At 42.4% G+C, this 17429-nt stretch overlaps 1 protein-coding gene across 1 annotated transcript; it reads left to right on the forward strand.

Moving 5' to 3' along the window:
• The first annotated feature begins 8629 nt into the window (after window positions 1–8629).
• Window positions 8630–16913, forward strand: SELENOS (selenoprotein S). The gene is made up of 6 exons (XM_082649244.1): window positions 8630–8782; window positions 9475–9609; window positions 11571–11677; window positions 14125–14214; window positions 14560–14638; window positions 16345–16913. Exons 1-6 carry the CDS (start codon window positions 8698–8700, stop codon window positions 16422–16424), a joined length of 576 nt encoding a protein of 191 aa, XP_082505370.1. The 5' UTR covers window positions 8630–8697; the 3' UTR covers window positions 16425–16913.
• The last annotated feature ends 516 nt before the right edge of the window (window positions 16914–17429 follow it).

Below are 17429 nucleotides of genomic sequence, written 5' to 3' on the forward strand. Positions count from 1 at the left end.
TTTAGGATACTCTATATAGAGCATCATGTCGTCTGCAGTGACAGTTTTACTTTTTTTCCAATTTTTATTCTTTTCATTTCTTTTTCTTCTCTGATTGCCATGGCTAGGACTTCCAAAACTATGTTGAATAATACTGGCGACTGTGGACATCCTTGTCCTGTTCCTGATCTTAGAGGAAATGCTTTCAGTTTCTCACAATTGAGAATGATGTTTGATGTGGGTTTGTCGTATATGACTTTTATTATGTTGAGGTAGGTTCCCTCTGTGCCCACTTTCTGGAGAGATTTTATCATAAATTGGTGTTGAATTTTGTCAAAAGCTTTTTCTGCATCTATTGAGATGATCATATGGTTTTTATTCTTCAATTTGTTAATATGGTGTATCATATTGATTGATTTGTGTTTACTGAAGAATCCTTGCATCCCTGGGATAAATCCCCCTTGATCGTGGTGTTTGATCCTTTTAATGTGTTGTTGGATTCTGTTTGCTAGTATTTTGCTGAGGATTTTTGCATCTATATTCATCAGTGATATTGGCCTGTAATTTTCTTTTTCTTGTAGTATCTTTGTCTGGTTATTATTTGAGATTTTTCTTGTTTCTTGAGATAGGCTTGTATAGCTATAATCTTCCCTCTTGAAACTGATTTTGCTGCATCTCATAGGTTTTGGATCGTTGTGTTTTCATTATCATTTGTCTCTAGGTATTTTTTGATTTCTTCAGTGACCTCTTGGTTATTTAGTAATGTATTGTTTAGCCTCCATGTGTTTGTGTTTTTTACATTTTTTCCCCCGTTATTTATTTCTAATCTCATAACATTGTGGTCAGAAAACATGCTTGATATGATTTCAATTTTCTTAAATTTACTGAGGCTTGATTTGTGACCCAAGATGTGATCTATCCTGTAGAATGTTCCATGCGCACTTGAGAAAAAGTGTAATCTGCTGTTTTGGGATGGAATATTTTATATATATCAATTTAATCTATCTGATCTATTGTGTCATTTAACCCTGTGTTTCCTTATTAATTTTCTCTTTGGATGATCTGTCCATTGGTGTAAGTGAGGTGTTAAAGTTCCCTTCTATTTTTGTGTAACTGTCGATTTCCTCTTTTATAGTTGTTAGCAGTTGCCTTATGTATTGAGGTACTCCTATGTTGGGTGCATATATATTTATAATTGTTATATCTTCTTCTTGGATTGATCCCTTGATCATTATGTCATGTCCTTCCTTGTCTCTTGTAACATTCTTTATTTTAAAGTCTATTTTACATGATATGAGTATTGCCACTCCATCTTTCTTTTGATTTCCACTTGCATGAAATATCTTTTTCCATCCCCTCACTTTCAGTCTGTATGTGTCCCTAGGTCTGAAGTGGGTCTCTTGTAAACAGCATATATATGGGTCTTGTTTTCGTATCCATTCAGCCAGTCTATGTCTTTTGGTTGGAGCGTTTAATCCATTCTCTTTTAAGGTAATTATTGATATGTATGTTCCTATTACCATTTTCTTAATTTTTTTTTTTTTTTTTTTTTTGTGGTACGAGGGCCTCTCACCATTGTGGCCTCTCCCATTGCTGAGCACAGGATCCGGACGTGCAGGCCCAGCAGCCATGGCTCATGGGCCCAGCCGCTCTGCGGCATGTGGTATCCTCTTGGACTGGGGCATGAATCCATGTCCCCTGCATCGGCAGGTGGACTCTCAGCCACTGTGCCACCAGGGATGCCCTTGGGTTTGTTTTTGTATGCACTTTTCTTCTCTTGTGTTTCCCACTTTGAGAAGTTCCTTTAGCTTTTGTTGTAGAGTTGGTGTGGTGGTGCTGAATTCTTTTAGCTTTTGCTTGTCTGTAAAGCCTTTGATTTCTCCATCAAATCTGAATGAGATCCTTGCCGGGTAGAGTAATCTTGGTTGTAGGTTCTTCCCTTTCATCACTTTAAGTATATCATGTCACTCCCTTCTGGCTTGTAGAGTTTCTGCTGAGAAATCAGCTGTTAACCTTATGTGAGTTTCCTTGTATGTTATTTGTCATTTTTCCCTTCCTGCTTTCAATAATTTTTCTTTGTCTTTAATTTTTGCCAATTTGATCACTATGTGTCTTGGTGTGTTTCTCCTTGGGTTTAGCCTGTATGGGACTCGCTGTGCTTCCTGGACTTGCGTGGCTATTTCCTTTCCCATGTTAGGGAAATTTTCAACTATAATCTCTTCAAATATTTTCTCTGGTCCTTTCTCTCTCTCTTCTCCTTCTGGGACCCCTATAATGTGAATGTTGTTGCATTTAATGTTGTCCCAGAGGGTCTCTTAGGCTGTCTTCATTTCTTTTCATTCTTTTTTCTTTATTCTGCTCTGCAGAAGTGAATTCCACCATTCTGTCTTCCAAGTGACTTATCCGTTCTTCTACCTCAGTTATTCTGCTATTGATTCCTTCTAGTGTAGTTTTCATTTCAGTGATTGTATTGTTCATCTCTATTTGTTTGTTCTTTAATTCTTCTAGGTCTTTGTTAAACATTTCTTGCATCTTCTAGATCTTTGCCTCCATTCTTTTTCTAAGGTCCTGGATCATCTTCACTATCATTATTCTGAATTCTTTTTCTGGAAGGTTGCCTATCTCCACTTAATTTAGTTGATTTTCTGGGGTTTTATCTTGTTCCTTCATCTCGTACATAGCCCTCTGCCTTTACATCTTGTCTATCTTTCTGTGAATGTGGTTTTGTTCCACAGTCTGCAGGATTGTAGTTCTTCTTGCTTCTGCTGTCTGCCCTCTGGTGGATGAGGCTATCTAAGAGGCTTATGTAAGTTTCCTGATGGGAAGGACTGGTGGTGGCTAGAGCTGGCTGTTGCTCTGGTGGGCAGAGCTCAGTAAAACTTGCATTCGCTTGTCTGTTGATGGTGGGGCTGGGTCCCCTCCCTGCTGGTTGTTTGGCCTGAGGCGACCCAACACTGGAGCCTACCCGGGCTCTTTGGTGGGGCTAATGTTGGACTCTGGGAGGGCTCACACAAAGGAGTACTTCCCAGAACTTCTGCTGCCAGTGTCCTTGTCTTCATGGTGAGACAGAGCCACCCCTCCCTCTGCAGGAGACCCTCCAACACTAGCAGGTAGGTCTGGTTCAGTCTCTATGGGGTCACTGCTCCTTTCCCTAGGTCCCGATGCACATACTACTTTGTGTGTGCCCTCCAAGAGTGGAGTCTCTGTTTCCCCCAGTCCTGTCAAAGACCTTCAATCAAATCCTGCTAGCTTTCAAAGTCTGATTCTCTAGGGATTCCTCCTCCTGTTGCCAGACCCCCAGGTTTGGAAGCCTGACATGGGACTCAGAAGCTGCACTCCAGTGGGTGGACTTCTGTGGTATAATTGTTCTCCAGTTTGTGAGTCACCAACCCAGCAGTTATGGGATTTGATTTTATTGTGATTTCGCCACTCCTACCATCTTATTGTGTCTTCTCCTTTGTCTTTGGATGTGGGGTGTCTTTTTGGTGAGTTCTAGTGTCTTCCTGTCAATGATCGTTCAGCAGTTAGTTGTGATTCCAGTGTTCTTGCAAGAGGGAGTGAGAGCACATCCTTGTACTCTGCCATCTTGAACCAATCTCCGAGAAACAACATTGTTTGATTGCTGTCTCTGTAATCTCCTTAGTTACAAATACCTTTAATCCTGTTTTGTGGCATACACTTTTGTGAAAAGCTGAGGTTTGGAAATTTATCAGTTAGCTATTGCCACAATAATGTTGCATACCCCTATGTTCTTAGCAGCACTGTTTATAATAGCCAAGACATGGAAACAAGCTAAACGTCCATCAACAGATGAATGGATAAAGAAAATGTGGTATATATACACAATGGAATACTACTCAGCCATAAAAAATAGAATGAAATAATGCCATTTGCAGCAACCTAGAGATTATCATACTAATTCAAGTAAGTCCGAGAAAGACAAATACCATATGATATCTCTTATATGTGCAATCTAAAATATGACACAAATGAACTTATCTATGAAACAGACTCACAGATATACAGAACAGACTTCTGGTTGGGGGGGGTCGGGTAGAGGACGGATGGATTGGGAGTTGGGAATTAGCAGATGCAAATTATTATATATAGACTGGAGAAACAACAAGATCCTACTGTATAGCACAGGGAATTATATTGAATATCCTGTAATAAATCATAATGGAAAAGAATATAAAAAAGGTGTATATATATATATGTATATATCTGAATCACTTTGCTGTTCAGCAGAAATTAGCACAACATTGTAAATAACTATACCTCAATAAAATAAAAATTTTTAAAATGCTGCATAGCAAACCACTTGAAAACTTATTTTAAGCAACAGTCACCATTTATTCTCATAGCTGGCTCTGTTTTTCACTTTACGTCTATAGATTAACTAGGGTGGCTCAGCTTTACATATTTCATTCTCCTTGGACAAGTCAGTTAACCAGGCAAAGGCACAAAAAGGAAACAGTAGAATCTTCTTAAGGCCTACACTCAAAACTGACACACTGCTACTGTAACCAAGCAGGACCCTATGGGGCCTTCCTGGGACAGTACTTCTCCCATAATCATCTGCTTTAGCTCCTCTCTGAAGTATCTGGATAACAGTATTTGATGCACATTTCCTGAGTTGTTTTACAGATGTGAACCTCCCCCCCTCAACAACCACCACCAAATGGAAGATGTTAACTACTTGATGACCATGAGCATGACCTCCTGGAGCCTAAGGACTGATAACGTTAACCCCTGTGACACCACCCTGTTATCTCACCATCAGCCAATCAGAAAATTATGCACGAGCTGATCACATATCCTGCAACCCCCCTCCCTCACCTGGCTTTCTTTTTCTTTTAACATCTTTATTGGAGTATACTTGCTTTACAATGTTGTGTTAGTTTCTGCTGTACAACAAAGTGAATCAGCTATATGTATACATATATCCCCATATCCCCTCCCTCTTGAGCCTCCGCCTCCCTCCCACCCTCCCTATCCCACCCCTCTAGGTCATCACAAAGCATCGAGCTGATCTCCTTGTGCTATGCAGCAGCTTCCCACTAGCTGTCTATTTTACATTTGGTAGTGTATATATATCGATGCTACTCTCTCATTTCATCCCAGCTTCCCGTTCCCCCCGTGTCCTCAAGACCATTCTCTATGTCTGCATCTTTATTCCTGCCCTGCCACTAGGTTTATCAGTACCATTTTTTTAGATTCCATATATATGCGTTAGCACAAGGTATTTGTTTTTCTCTGACTTACTTCGTTCTGTATGACAGACTCTAGGTCCAACCACCTCACTACAAATAACTCAGTTTCATTCCTTTTTAGGGCTGAGTAATATTCCATTGTATATACGTAACACATCTTCTTTATCCATTCATTTGTCGATGGTCATTTAGGTTGCTTCCATGTCCTGGCTATCGTAAATAGTGCTACAGTGAACATTGTGGTACCTATATCTTTTTGAATTACAGTTTTCTCAGGATATATGCCCAGTAGTGAGATTGTACCTGGCTTTTAAAAATGCTTTGCTGAAACCCTTCCAGGAGGTCAGGGATTTTTAGGGCATACGCCACCTGTCTCCTTGCATGGCCCTGAAATAAACCTTTCTCTGCTCCAAACTCCGTTTTGGTGTGTTTGGCCTCATTGTGCCTTAGGCACATGAACTTGCACTAACTTCCATTAACCAAAGCAAGAAGCCTAACCAAGTTCAAAGTCAAAGGATGCGGAAATACACTCCTCCCACCTTGAGACTAGGCAAGGGTATAGTTGCAAGAAGGAGTAATGGATTGGGGCCAATAATTTAGTCTACCATTGTCAGTGACTAGTTGGGAGTCCTGGATACTACTTTTGCCCTGTTTTTGCTAATAACACCTGAGCAGTTATATTGAGCAAAGTGTTTGCTGAAATAACTTTATGGTTCTAGACAAGCTAGGTGAGATTATACACTGATTAAAGGGACAAAGGTTAACACATAAACCTGGCTAGGAAGAATGAGTAACTTCTATCTGTGAGACCACAAGAACAGCAATGTGCTAGGAACTGAAATGAAAGCCAAACATCCATGTCCTGAAATCATTCAAAATTTCTTAAATTTCTGTTGAATATACTCCTCATCGTTATACATGTATACATATGTATACACACATACATTGAAGTTTACAATAATATACTTTGTATATGTTTAAAGTGTACATTATTTTCATGAGTGTTGTGCTGGTTTCTATTTTATATCACAAAGTCCTGAGTGACAGGAATTGTTCACTATTTTTGTTTATATGGTAGAAACTAAATGTTACAAATTTATTCCATCTTCATGATTACAAACATTACAGGCAAGGTGGGTAAAAAAGGCAAATAAAGCAATCTCTTTTCTCCTATTTAACCAGATGAAGCATTTTGACATTTTTATGATATGCAGGTTGTCTTAATTCATTCACGGCTCATTGACTTATTTTGAAATCCAGCAACAGCAAACTTTGAAATGTGGGATCTTCCTCTATAGCTACTCCAAGTTAATTCCTGAACTACACTGTGAACTCAGAAATGATATTCACTGAAACACTCTTGAAGCTTTCACATCTTAATCTGACACCTCTTATTAAGGCAGGGAACTGTCTGTTAAAGACTGTCTTCTTAGCTAACCCAAGCCACCAGCAATCTTAACCACTAAGTTACTACATAAAAGTAAACAGCTCCTAATAAATGGAATATTGCCTGCAGTATCAGTAAACAAAGGATGTCACAGTCATCAGTGATTGCAGCCAAGGGGTCACCAAGGAAGGTGAGCTGGTGACCCCTGAGGGAACTCAGGAAGGAAACAAAGAATACCTGTCATTTAGCAGCCATCAGACTGCAGCCACTCCCTAAGGTGAGCCCTGAGGAAACTCAGGATGTGAAAACACTGGATACTGGCCCCAGATAGCTTAGGTGCATATCAAAAGAATGATTTCAGTGAGCCCAGATTCTTGCATCTTCCCATACATAGGAAAGCACTAAACTCCATTTGGGATTTCTGGTTTTCTTTAGTTAACAGTAATCTTTGATGTTCTGACTACCTGCCCTTTGTTGCAAACGCCTCCTCAGGGTTACTTGAAATGCTGCCTCCCTGGCTTGAAGTCCTAAAAACTTTCCGCCAAATAAAACATAATTCTCAGCTTCTAGGTTGTGAATAATTTTTTAGTTGACACTTCAAGCATTGACTGAAACTGTTGTGCCAGATCCTTTTTCAGAGGATTCACTCCCTGATAGAGAGGTCCTAACCAGCTCTTTCCATGAACAGTGACTCCAGTACAGTGTACCTACTGTCCAGAGTATAAACAGAGAGGTCAGGTAACCCTAGTCATCCTGAGTAGTTCATCAGTATTTACATACAAGGTATATTTTAAGCTGATCCCAGACCAAGTATTGCAACTGTAATCCCAAGAAGTCGTTCATTTTTAGCACACCGAGTTCCTGCAAGATGCCAGGGCAAGTGAGAAACCACCTCAAAGCAAAGAGTTCATCATCTTCAGAAACTTGGTGGTGGTGGTGGTGGAGGAATAAAATTCCTCCTTCTAAATTCATCAAATCAATGGGTCTTCAGTCTTAATTGCTAAAATCCAGAGTCCTCAATCCCGATTTGAGAAGCCCATTTTCAAGATGAAGAGCTTTCAGTCTTCTATTTGCCATGGCCCATGAACGCAAGTCCTTCTATAAGAATCTCCTCTTTTATTGCTTTCTGACACACCGCTGATGTTGTTGTGCAGTTCCAGGAGCTGATCCCTTTGAAGAACTTCTAGGCCAACCAGCGGTGGAAGCCCCAGTGGTACCTCAGCCTCGCGTTGGTGCTCGTGAAGGCGGTGGCGATGGCGGTGCGCTCTGAAGTCATCGCCTGCTCATTAATTTCTCTTCCTAATTCTCAACCCTTCTTTTGAGACACAGCTGGGTACGTTCACTTTAAATCCTTCTCCAAAAATGCCTCAAGGTCAAATTTCAAATAGGGTGGTTAAGGTAGGGCTCAGAGAGGCGTTGACGGGTGAGGAGTGGAAGGGGGTAGAGGAAGGCATTGCAGGCAGGGAAAACAGCCAGGACATTATTATAAATAACTGTGACGTCTTGTGATACTCAGTAAGATTCAATGCGTGTTGGAGCCATTGTTATGCTAATTCTTTCCCAAGAGGTTTTGATTCCGGAGGAGAGAACCGCGGGGGTCGGCGGGGACTTTCTTAGCCTGAAAGGTTAACACCGGCAGCGGCAGGGGAAGGCTCTTTACGGCTTGGTGGGGCAGACCTCGGCTGCAACCCGCGACGGCTGGGAATCGCCAATCTGCCGAGTTCTGTTGCCCAATGTGCCCGGAGCAAGAGCCAGGGCGCAAATCCTGTTTCTCGGCGGCCCCAACTTCCTGCGACCTCGGTGTCCAATCAGTGCAAAGGTAAACATTCGATACGGAGTCGGCTGGGAAGTCAGTCAGGTAGCCGCTAGACCACCCAGTGCGCAGCGGATGGTAGGGCTCCAGTCAGGCCACGGCTAGCCCTGCCCTTCCCGGATCGCTCACCCGCCCCCTTTCGGCCACGCCCTCGCGGCGATAGGCCGAGCATCTGGGCCGGGTCGCTACGCGATTGGCCGGGACGATGGGACGCCGGCCCCAGACGTGCCACGTGTACGTAGGGGCCGGCCGGAAGACTAAGGCTGGAGCTGACGCGGCCGGGTTTGGCCGGGCCGGGCTAGGCGATGGCGGCCGTGGAGCGGGACGGGGATCAGCTGTCCACGCGGCCAGCCCTAGAGACCGAGGGGCTGCGCTTCCTTCACGTCACGGGTGAGTCGGCGCGGGTCGCAGGGCAGCGGGTTTGCGCCGCCACCCTCGGCGCGCCGCCATGTTCGGTGAGTCGTTCTCCTCTGCCCTACGGGCCGGACCTGGCCGGGAGCCGGATGTTGGCGCTGCACGCAGGCCCGGGCGGTGGTCCCGAAGCGCGCTTGGAGGCCCTCCCAGAGCGGTGCTTCCTCGGGCGTTGCGGTCGGCCCTTTTTTGCGCGAGTTCTTTACTTTATGCGAAGCAAGCCTTCCGGGTTTGCGGTTGCTGGGGTCTCTCCGCCCTTGGCGTGTGCCTTCAAGCCTCAGCCCCTCGACTCCGTACCCCCACTCACGCCCCCAAAATCCGGCGCTGTATCAGCCCTCCATGGGCACTCCTTTCTATATGTAGTCTGGATATGAAAGGCCTGTGCCCTCCTGAGTCGGATACACTTCCCTTCACCCCTCAAAACCCAGCTGGCGTGCCCCACGTCCTCCGGACTTGCCCCTCCTATTCCCCAGGTAGCTGAGAAGTCCCTTCTCAGTGATCCATGAATTGTTGTACTACTCGTTATTTTAACTGCCTACTTAGGTCTTCAGCTACACCGTGAAGGTTTTGAGGACAAGGAGCTACGCTTATTTTGCTTTTGTTTAATGTTATAGAAAAGTCCAGTGGTAGTATCATTTTTAGTTTCTTGAAAACTATTTTCTTCTTTTCAGTGGGCTCCCTGCTGGCTACCTATGGCTGGTACATCGTCTTTAGCTGCATTCTTCTCTACGTGGTCTTTCAGAAGCTCTTCACCCGGCTGAGGGCCTTGAGGCAGAGGCAGCTGGATCGAGCTGCCGCTGCTCTGGGTTAGTGCCTGATAACAAATGAAGACGTGGCTTTACGCCTACTTGTTTTAGTATTTAAAAGTTAGTCTGTTGTTAAGAGTAAGAAATACGTTTCTGATCTGTGTGGGAAGAAAACTGTTTTATGCTTAGGAAATTGGTTTTGGTGATTTGCAATAGTGTTGTTTTGTTTTGGTTTAATTTCAGAGTTTTTGATGGGATGAAAAACCCGCTTGATGGTGTGTAGAGCACTCACTGCATATTGTGTTGCATGGTTTTTCATTTACAGGAGAGATTAAAGTGAAGACTTCACAGCTGCTCCGTACTTATGGGTCTGTCTACTAAGTCTCATTAATCTCTAGAACAATCGTGAGTGACAAACTCAGCCTTAGTTATTCACATCCACCGCATTTTGATTTTCACAACTTACTCATCAGACCTGATATCAGATTACACCTGACTGTTTCAAAAACTTATTCCCTCTAAAACAGTAGCTTTAACTAATTAGAAGCTAGAGTTTCTGAGGACATATTTAAAATAAATGTTAAGTGTCTTGAGAATAGCAGTATAATTAAATAAATACAAATCATCAGTCATCTGAGCCACCACAGTTACTGAGGGTGGGGAGGAAAGCAAACATAACACAAATGTAGTTATTAGTAGAAAGACTTAGAAAATTCCTTCACTCTCCTCTCCCATGAAACCCTGTGGTCCTGCCATTATCTCAGCATTTTTGGTTGTTGGCTGTATATCCAACAAAAACTACAAAGTACAAAGTAAATCTTGCTTAAGTTGCAGGATTTTGTGAAGTGGATGACTGGTGTTAGAGAACAAGTCACCTGGTACAGCCATCTCTGGCTCTGTGAGACCTGCTGACAACTGAGGAGTAGATTTATAAGATAATGGGACGGGCATCTCAGAAGAGGAGTTTGTTGTAATGAAGCATTGCAAGAAGTGTATGTGCAGTGAAAGGTGTTACCTTGTGTTGTACAATTTTGTTAGAAAAATTAGGTTAAAAAAGTCCACACATAATTTTATTCTAAGAATGATCCAACAGTTCCAAATGTTACCACAATTCACATTTCTAGAAAGTGGAACTAATTTTGTTTTTAAAGATAAAGGTCTAGTCATCTCTGTCACCACAGACACACCCCTGTGCTACTTTGGCCCCCGTTTTACGTGGATTCAGTTAGGTGACCTGTTTCCACTGCTAACTATCTATAAGTAATGATGATCGCATATCCTTTGGATGATACTGATGTGAACATATAAGTTCCAGTTTGTTTCCTTGTTTACAAAATTAGTCAAACCACTGCCTAGTTCCCCTTAGTGCTCCTTAAACACAGTGGTCTGAGTGAAATAGAGAACTTGATTGTATATTTATATAATTTGCTTTGTTTTCTAAACCAGATAAAAACAGATACCTGGAGTGGTCATTTCTGTTAATGCTAGCTGGAAGGATTTTTCTCTTTTTTTTTTCCTGTAAAAACAAGGATAAAATACCTGACGATCTTTACCTCTTTCTGGTGTAGACCTGGGCTAATTAGGTGATGGCTAATGATCAGAAAACTTTATCTTTCCTTGGTTGTCTTCTAGAATTCTGGTCAACCTAGAGACTGGGTGTTAGGAGGTATCCAGGTTGTGGAATGGAATCTCACTGGCCGTCAGACCACTTATATTTCAGTCTTGGAGCCCATGCCAGACTCTCTGAATTGGAACTGCTCAGGGAGCCCAGTAATCTGTTTTGAACAGAGATTTCTGATGCTTTGGATATTTAACAAGGGCTATGAACTGTGGCGATGGGATAGTCCGCTGCCCCGCCCCCCCCTTAAGCAGTAAAATATATGCAGAAGAATAGACTTATTCATGTAAAAGTATATTCTTGCATTGCCTGACTTCTGTACACTTCTAATAATATAGACCTCAAGAGTTTCCATTTTATATTACACAAGGTGCTTTATCCCAATTTCTTTCTGACATTTTAGAACCTGATATTGTTGTTAAACGACAGGAGGCTTTAGCAGCTGCTCGTTTGAAAATGCAAGATGAATTAAATGCACAAGTTGAAAAGCATAAGGAGAAACTAAGACAGGTATGAACTGGTTTTAGTTTGAATACATGATATTTGAGGTTTAGTGGGTAAAAGTGTGTGTGCACATGTGCATGCGCATTAGGGTGGATACAAAGAATAACTATTTCAGGCCGAATCATTTCCACTTAGCTAAGTATTGCTCAGCATGTTTTCCTTGTGCAATTTCTTACTGTTTAGGGGGAAATACTCTTAAAGAAGGGTGTCTTGTATTTATGTTTTTTCTTTTAAGTGGTTCCCTCACGGCAGCATTTCACCCAGCAAAACTGTTTGCTGTGTACAGGAGCCATACCACCAGACACACATTCAGCCTCTTGCTCCATGGTTGGTCTCAAGCCGAGCATGTCACATGACCTGGCTTGGTGCGGCTGCTCTTCAGTGGATTGAAGGAGAGCCAGGGGAGGGTGGCGATGGGCTCAACTCAGGGTCAAGATGGAGAGCAGGAGATGGAGTTTTGAAAGATTTTTTTAAAGACACATGGTTTGGTTGTAGGGGTGGTAAAAGGTTTGGGGGGTCGGGGGGAGGAAGAACCAAAGGCTGCTATTGAAGTGACCTGAGCAGCCAGGTGGGTTGTGCTGCTCTTCACAGGAGTAAGGTCACCCACCAGGTTGGACCCATTCTCTGTAACTGAAACAACTAAGTGTAGACTCTGCTTTCTAGTTTCAGTGCAGATGTTTCTGGGCCCCTTTTTTTCTCCTCTGAAGGAAGCCAGAGAAGTTGGTCTTCCTCCTGGTCTTGCATGTGTCTCTGGTGTTTCCAATATGGAGTACCTTTCTGCCACTGCTGGTTCTGCATGGTCATCCAGTACATGGCTGGTCTCCACAGCTTGGTTGGAGCCCAGAGGGAAAGGACAGAATAAGACAACACCTACTACACACATTCGGCCTTCTTGGTCACCTTTCTCAGCAGCCTTCTTCAGTGTTCAGTGGGTTGCCCATCTTCCACTTAAATAGTCACCTAAAATGTACTAGCACATTCCTATTATTTATGTAGTTTTCTAAACCACATGAGGTTAAAACAAATTCATGATACAAAAATCTGTACTATGAAAATTAAGTCTCTGCCTTCCTTGCTCCCCTATCTACTGCTGCTCAAGCATTCCATGTTAAGCTTTCTAGGTGTTTTTCCAGAAACATTTTATCCATATATAAACACATGCATGTATCATTTTTACATAGAAATGGCAGCATAGTATACATAGATGCCATTTTTAAGCAGTTTTATTTTAGTTTTTTCCTTTGCTGATTTCCAACCATTTGTTTTGTTTCTGGAGCCATAGAGTAAGTTGAATTCCTTCTACATGTCAAAATTAATGACTTGAGGGTCTGAGTTTTTTGCATTAGTAAAACAGCCTGATCATTTATCCAATTTGTTGATGTAGCTGAAAAAAAATTTTTAAAAGATTATTTTTAAAAATTGTAGTGTGCGCCTCCTAAAATTGGAGAGAAGATAGAAGCCTATGTTCAGTTTTAAAGTTGTGGTTCTGTGTATTTAACAAACTTAACAAACAGAATCTGCCTGACTCACAGTTCAGTCAGCTGTCTTATTTGGTCTCAGGATTTATCAGCAATGTTCCATTCTGGTGTTTTCCATGTTAGCTATGAGCATAAAACAACCTTCAGATCAAGAGACTGTTTCCTCTTTGACTTCCTGTACTTGCAGACAGTGGAAGCATGAAGGGACAGACATGTGGATTTAGCAGTGATGAACCCTGAAAGCCATCGAGAAATTTCTGGATATGTGCTTTCTAAGGCATCTTCTTACATATCTTTGTGATATCACAGTTTAATTGGAACCAGAATGAACTAAAGTTTGGGTCTGGATTCTACTGGGAATAGAGAGTGACTTGTGTGTGAACTTAAGTTGCAGTACCCAGTTGTTCTTCAAGGAGGAGGAAGCAGAGTCAGAGACCCAGGGCACTGTGTTTCCCTCCTGTTTACTGCATAATTACTGTATAAGCTTTCTCAGGTGCTCATTGTTGGACATAGTTTTCTGCTGAGATTAGTTTTCCTTTATGCTCCCATAGTATTTGACTTTCAAAGAACTTTCAAATCTGCTCTCACTGGATCCTCATAGCCTTTGAAGTAGAGGGGTTAAGTGAGTTTCCTCAGGTGACGCAACCAGGTAGCAACAAAGCAGGCCTGCCAGCCACATTCACCCTTTCCAGGTCAGCGTTATTCTCCATTACCAAAAATGTCCAGTTTAGAACAAGAGTCGGTATTCTTTTCTCTGTGACACTTTTTGCTTTCTTTAATAGTATACAAAAACAAAAGGTTCTGTTGGTGAGTTAAACTCACACCACTAGATGACAACTGTTTTATTAACTGAAGAAAGTGCAGGTGAAGGTGTGTTTTGAAGGACATTTAGATTAAAAGTTATCAAAATTACATTTTCTTTGAGAAAGATGGTAGCTTATGAATTCATACTGTACAACGTGTGATTCTTCTCAGCTTGAAGAAGAGAAAAGGAGACAGAAGATTGAAATGTGGGATAGCATGCGAGAAGGAAAAAGTTACAAAGGAAATACAAGAAAGCCTCAGGTGATGTAGCCTTCACTGGGTCTTTGTTGCTGCGCACGGGCTTTCTCTAGTTGCGGCAAGCTGGGGCTACTCTTTGTTGCGGTGCGCGGGCTTCTCATTGCAGTGGCTTCTCTTGTTGTGGAGCACGGGCTCTAGGTGCATGAGTTTCAGTAGTTGTGGCATGTGGGCTCAGTAGTTGTAGCTCGTGGGCTTTGTTGCTTCACAGCATGTGGGATCTTCCCGGACCAGGGCTCAAACCCATGTCCCCTTCATTGGCAGGTGGATTCTTAACCACTGCGCCACCAGGGAAGTCCCTGGAGTAGAATGTTTTTAACTAGATTCTTAAGCCTGTGTATGTTCAAACAGGAAGAAGACAGTCCTGGGCCTTCTACTTCATCAGTCATCCCAAAACGAAAATCTGACAGAAAGCCCTTGCGGCGAGGAGGTAAGTACCAAACATCAAAGCATTCTGAACAATTACAGGATACATTTACCTTTAAAAACAAGATTCTTTTTCCTTGTTTCATTGTCCGTAAATTGAGACTAATTCCTAAGTTTAGGGTTATGAAGATTAAATAAGAATCAGATGCAAAGCAGCCCTCAATGGCTGGAAGTCACCAACGTGCTGAGCCCTGTGGGCCTTGGGCAAGGATGTGGGCTCAAGTCCTGTTTCCAGGAGGCCTATAACCTCCTTGGCCTCACAAAGTCAGCATTTGATTGGCAGTTGAAAAAGGAGGTCACTCGAGGCCCTCAGGAAATAATTGGATGGTTGCACTTGTATTTTAGTATTCTCACTGTAATTTAGTATTCCCACACAGTCCTATAAAGGGAGTGGTAACTGGGGCGAGGAATAGTATTGCAGGTAAGTTTGTCAAGGGGCTAGGACACAGGGGTTTTGGTCTTTCCAGCCAGGGCCACCTTGTTTCTTACAAATAACTTTCTCAAGGAGGCATGGACAGATGTTCATTCAGAGAGCTTCTGCATGCAACATCCTTGAGCCCTCTAACCATAGCAGTCTGTCCTTACCCCATCCTTAAGGACTTTCACGTCCTTTTGGGAAGACAGGACTCCCACACAAATGAAAATGAGTAACCTTTGTGATCTGCCAGGAGTTCTCTGTTAATCCTGAGAGAGGGGAGGGCAAAGGCATTAAAATACTTTATGTAGGAACCAGTTTTAGGCCAAAGACTATCCTCCGTCCGGGAGAGGGGTTTTCTGTGGGGAGGTGCTGCAGAGGCAGAGGTGTGGAAGCCTGGCTGGCCTATTGGAGGACTGTCAGGAGTCTGGAACCTGGGCTCTGTGCAGACTGGACACAAGTTGGGCTGGGCTCTGACAACACCCAAAGCTGGCTTGCTGTAGGGAAGTGGTGTGTCTGAAAAGGAAATGCTTTTTTGAATCTTTTTCTTGCTCCAAGCAAGGAATAGTCTTCCAAGACTATTTTTCAGAGCAAAGAGTGGTGGTATTTAGGAGGGAATTGTAGAAAATGGAATGCATCCAGAGCTAGGGGCTTTGACTGGCCTGGCTTTACAAATAAGGAAACTGAGACACAGGGAGTTAGTGACCAAAGATTCTGTAGTAAGTAAGGAGCAAAACCACCTCATTTAAGGTCTTGCTGGCTCTAAAGCCTGATCAGTCAACCTGGTTGCCAAATGTCCATTAACTTTAGGAAGCTAATGAGTGGGCAGGGATGGGGTTGGGGACTGGGGCATGTGGATTACCCAGTTCTGACTAGTGGAAGTAACGAGTTCCATTCTTTTTGATTTTGGTTTTTTAAATTTATTTTCTGTAGGTTGAGCAGTTCTTATTTGAATGTATACATTATATTAAGCACTGCAGTTAGAAGCCTTTATATACTTAAATCTAGCCATCTTGAGAGGTTTTTTGGGCAAATTTTTTTGTGTGTTTTGGGTAGTTTTTCGTGTTTGGAGAGTTAAAACAGAGAAGCTGAATGGCTTGTTTTATTCCCACCAGAAAGTTAGTTCAAACTGCAGTGACCATGTAAATTTTTTTTGTCATATGGTAGCTGAAAGTTGTATGAAAATGTTTGTGAGAATAGAATCCATATCTTTGCAGTGCTTTGCATGTCAGGCTCACAATTTTATGTTTGATACAGAACATTTCCAGCACTGTTCTGCTTTTCTCTTGTCACAGGTTACAACCCTTTGTCTGGTGAAGGAGGTGGAGCCTGCTCCTGGAGACCTGGACGCAGAGGTCCATCGTCTGGTGGATGAGGCTAAGAATCTTGTTAGTGTTGCTTTTGACACTAGCAAGATGAATCCTTAACCCTCGACTCAATTGCCTTATGCACGCTTTTCACAGTGACTACCCAGGGGGAGGGGGCTTTCTTTCTGTTCTTAACTGCATCTGTGTCTTCAAGGGTTGAAGGCAGCATATAGAGCATGGACGTGGCCACTAGGCAGTAGTTGCAGTTGGTCACACTGCACTGAAGCCAGTGACTGTGTTCACTGATTTCATGGGTCATTGCTAGTTGATAGCTAAAGGCCTCCAAGTGATTGGCGATCTTGATAAAAGAGACCTGGCAATGATCCTTCAAGTTAACAGGTCCTTGCTGGTAGGACAGTCTCTGTGACAGGTTGCGTTGAATGATGTCTTCCTTGTAAATGGTGAGCCCACCAGCGAGGATTACTGATGCAGAGAGTTGATGGGGTTGTTTCTGTATATTTATTTTTATGTACAGAGCTTTGTTAAAAAAAAAGAAACTAAGTATAAAAAAAATTTGCAAGGAACATTTTCAGCATCTTTATCAAATTTAAGGAAATTTCATTATGAACTTGAATTTGTCTATCTAATATTACACAGCTTTTTATTATTCATAACCTCCCACTAATATTATTTTCCCTTCTCATTATTCCTCACCTGCAATGAGCATGGCAAGTGGCAGATAGCTGTAGTGATTTTCAGAGTTGGCAGGCTCCTTGGGGTTTATCCACAAAATCAGGCACTTGGAGTTGTTTCTGAATTAAGAGGATAAAGAAACATCTTGCCTAGAGGTACCTCAGGGGCCAATGAGGTTTCTGGGAGCCCTTTGGGTCATCCCTCTTGCACTCATTTCTTATGTACTTGTCTAGAACTTTGGTCAAGTATGCTATAAAGGGCCTGATAGTAAATATTTTAGACTTTGCAGCTGCATAGTCTTTATATTTTTACATTTTTAAAGGATTGTTAGAAACATTTAAAAATTCTTAGCTCATGGTTGGATTTGTCCTGCCTGCTAT

The sequence above is a fragment of the Grampus griseus genome (assembly GCF_964374135.1).
Source record: "Grampus griseus genome assembly, chromosome: 2".
In the NCBI taxonomy this organism is placed as follows: Eukaryota; Metazoa; Chordata; class Mammalia; order Artiodactyla; family Delphinidae; genus Grampus; species Grampus griseus.

What these genes read in the sequence shown, in the direction of transcription:
- SELENOS (XM_082649244.1), top strand. Translation starts at nt 8,698, where the DNA reads ATGGCGGCCGTGGAGCGGGACGGGGATCAGCTGTCCACGCGGCCAGCC. An exon ending in TCGAGCTGCCGCTGCTCTGG is followed by an intron (nt 9,610 to 11,570) that starts GTTAGTGCCTGA and finishes CTGACATTTTAG; the next exon opens with AACCTGATATTGTTGTTAAA. An exon ending in GAAATACAAGAAAGCCTCAG is followed by an intron (nt 14,215 to 14,559) that starts GTGATGTAGCCT and finishes ATGTTCAAACAG; the next exon opens with GAAGAAGACAGTCCTGGGCC.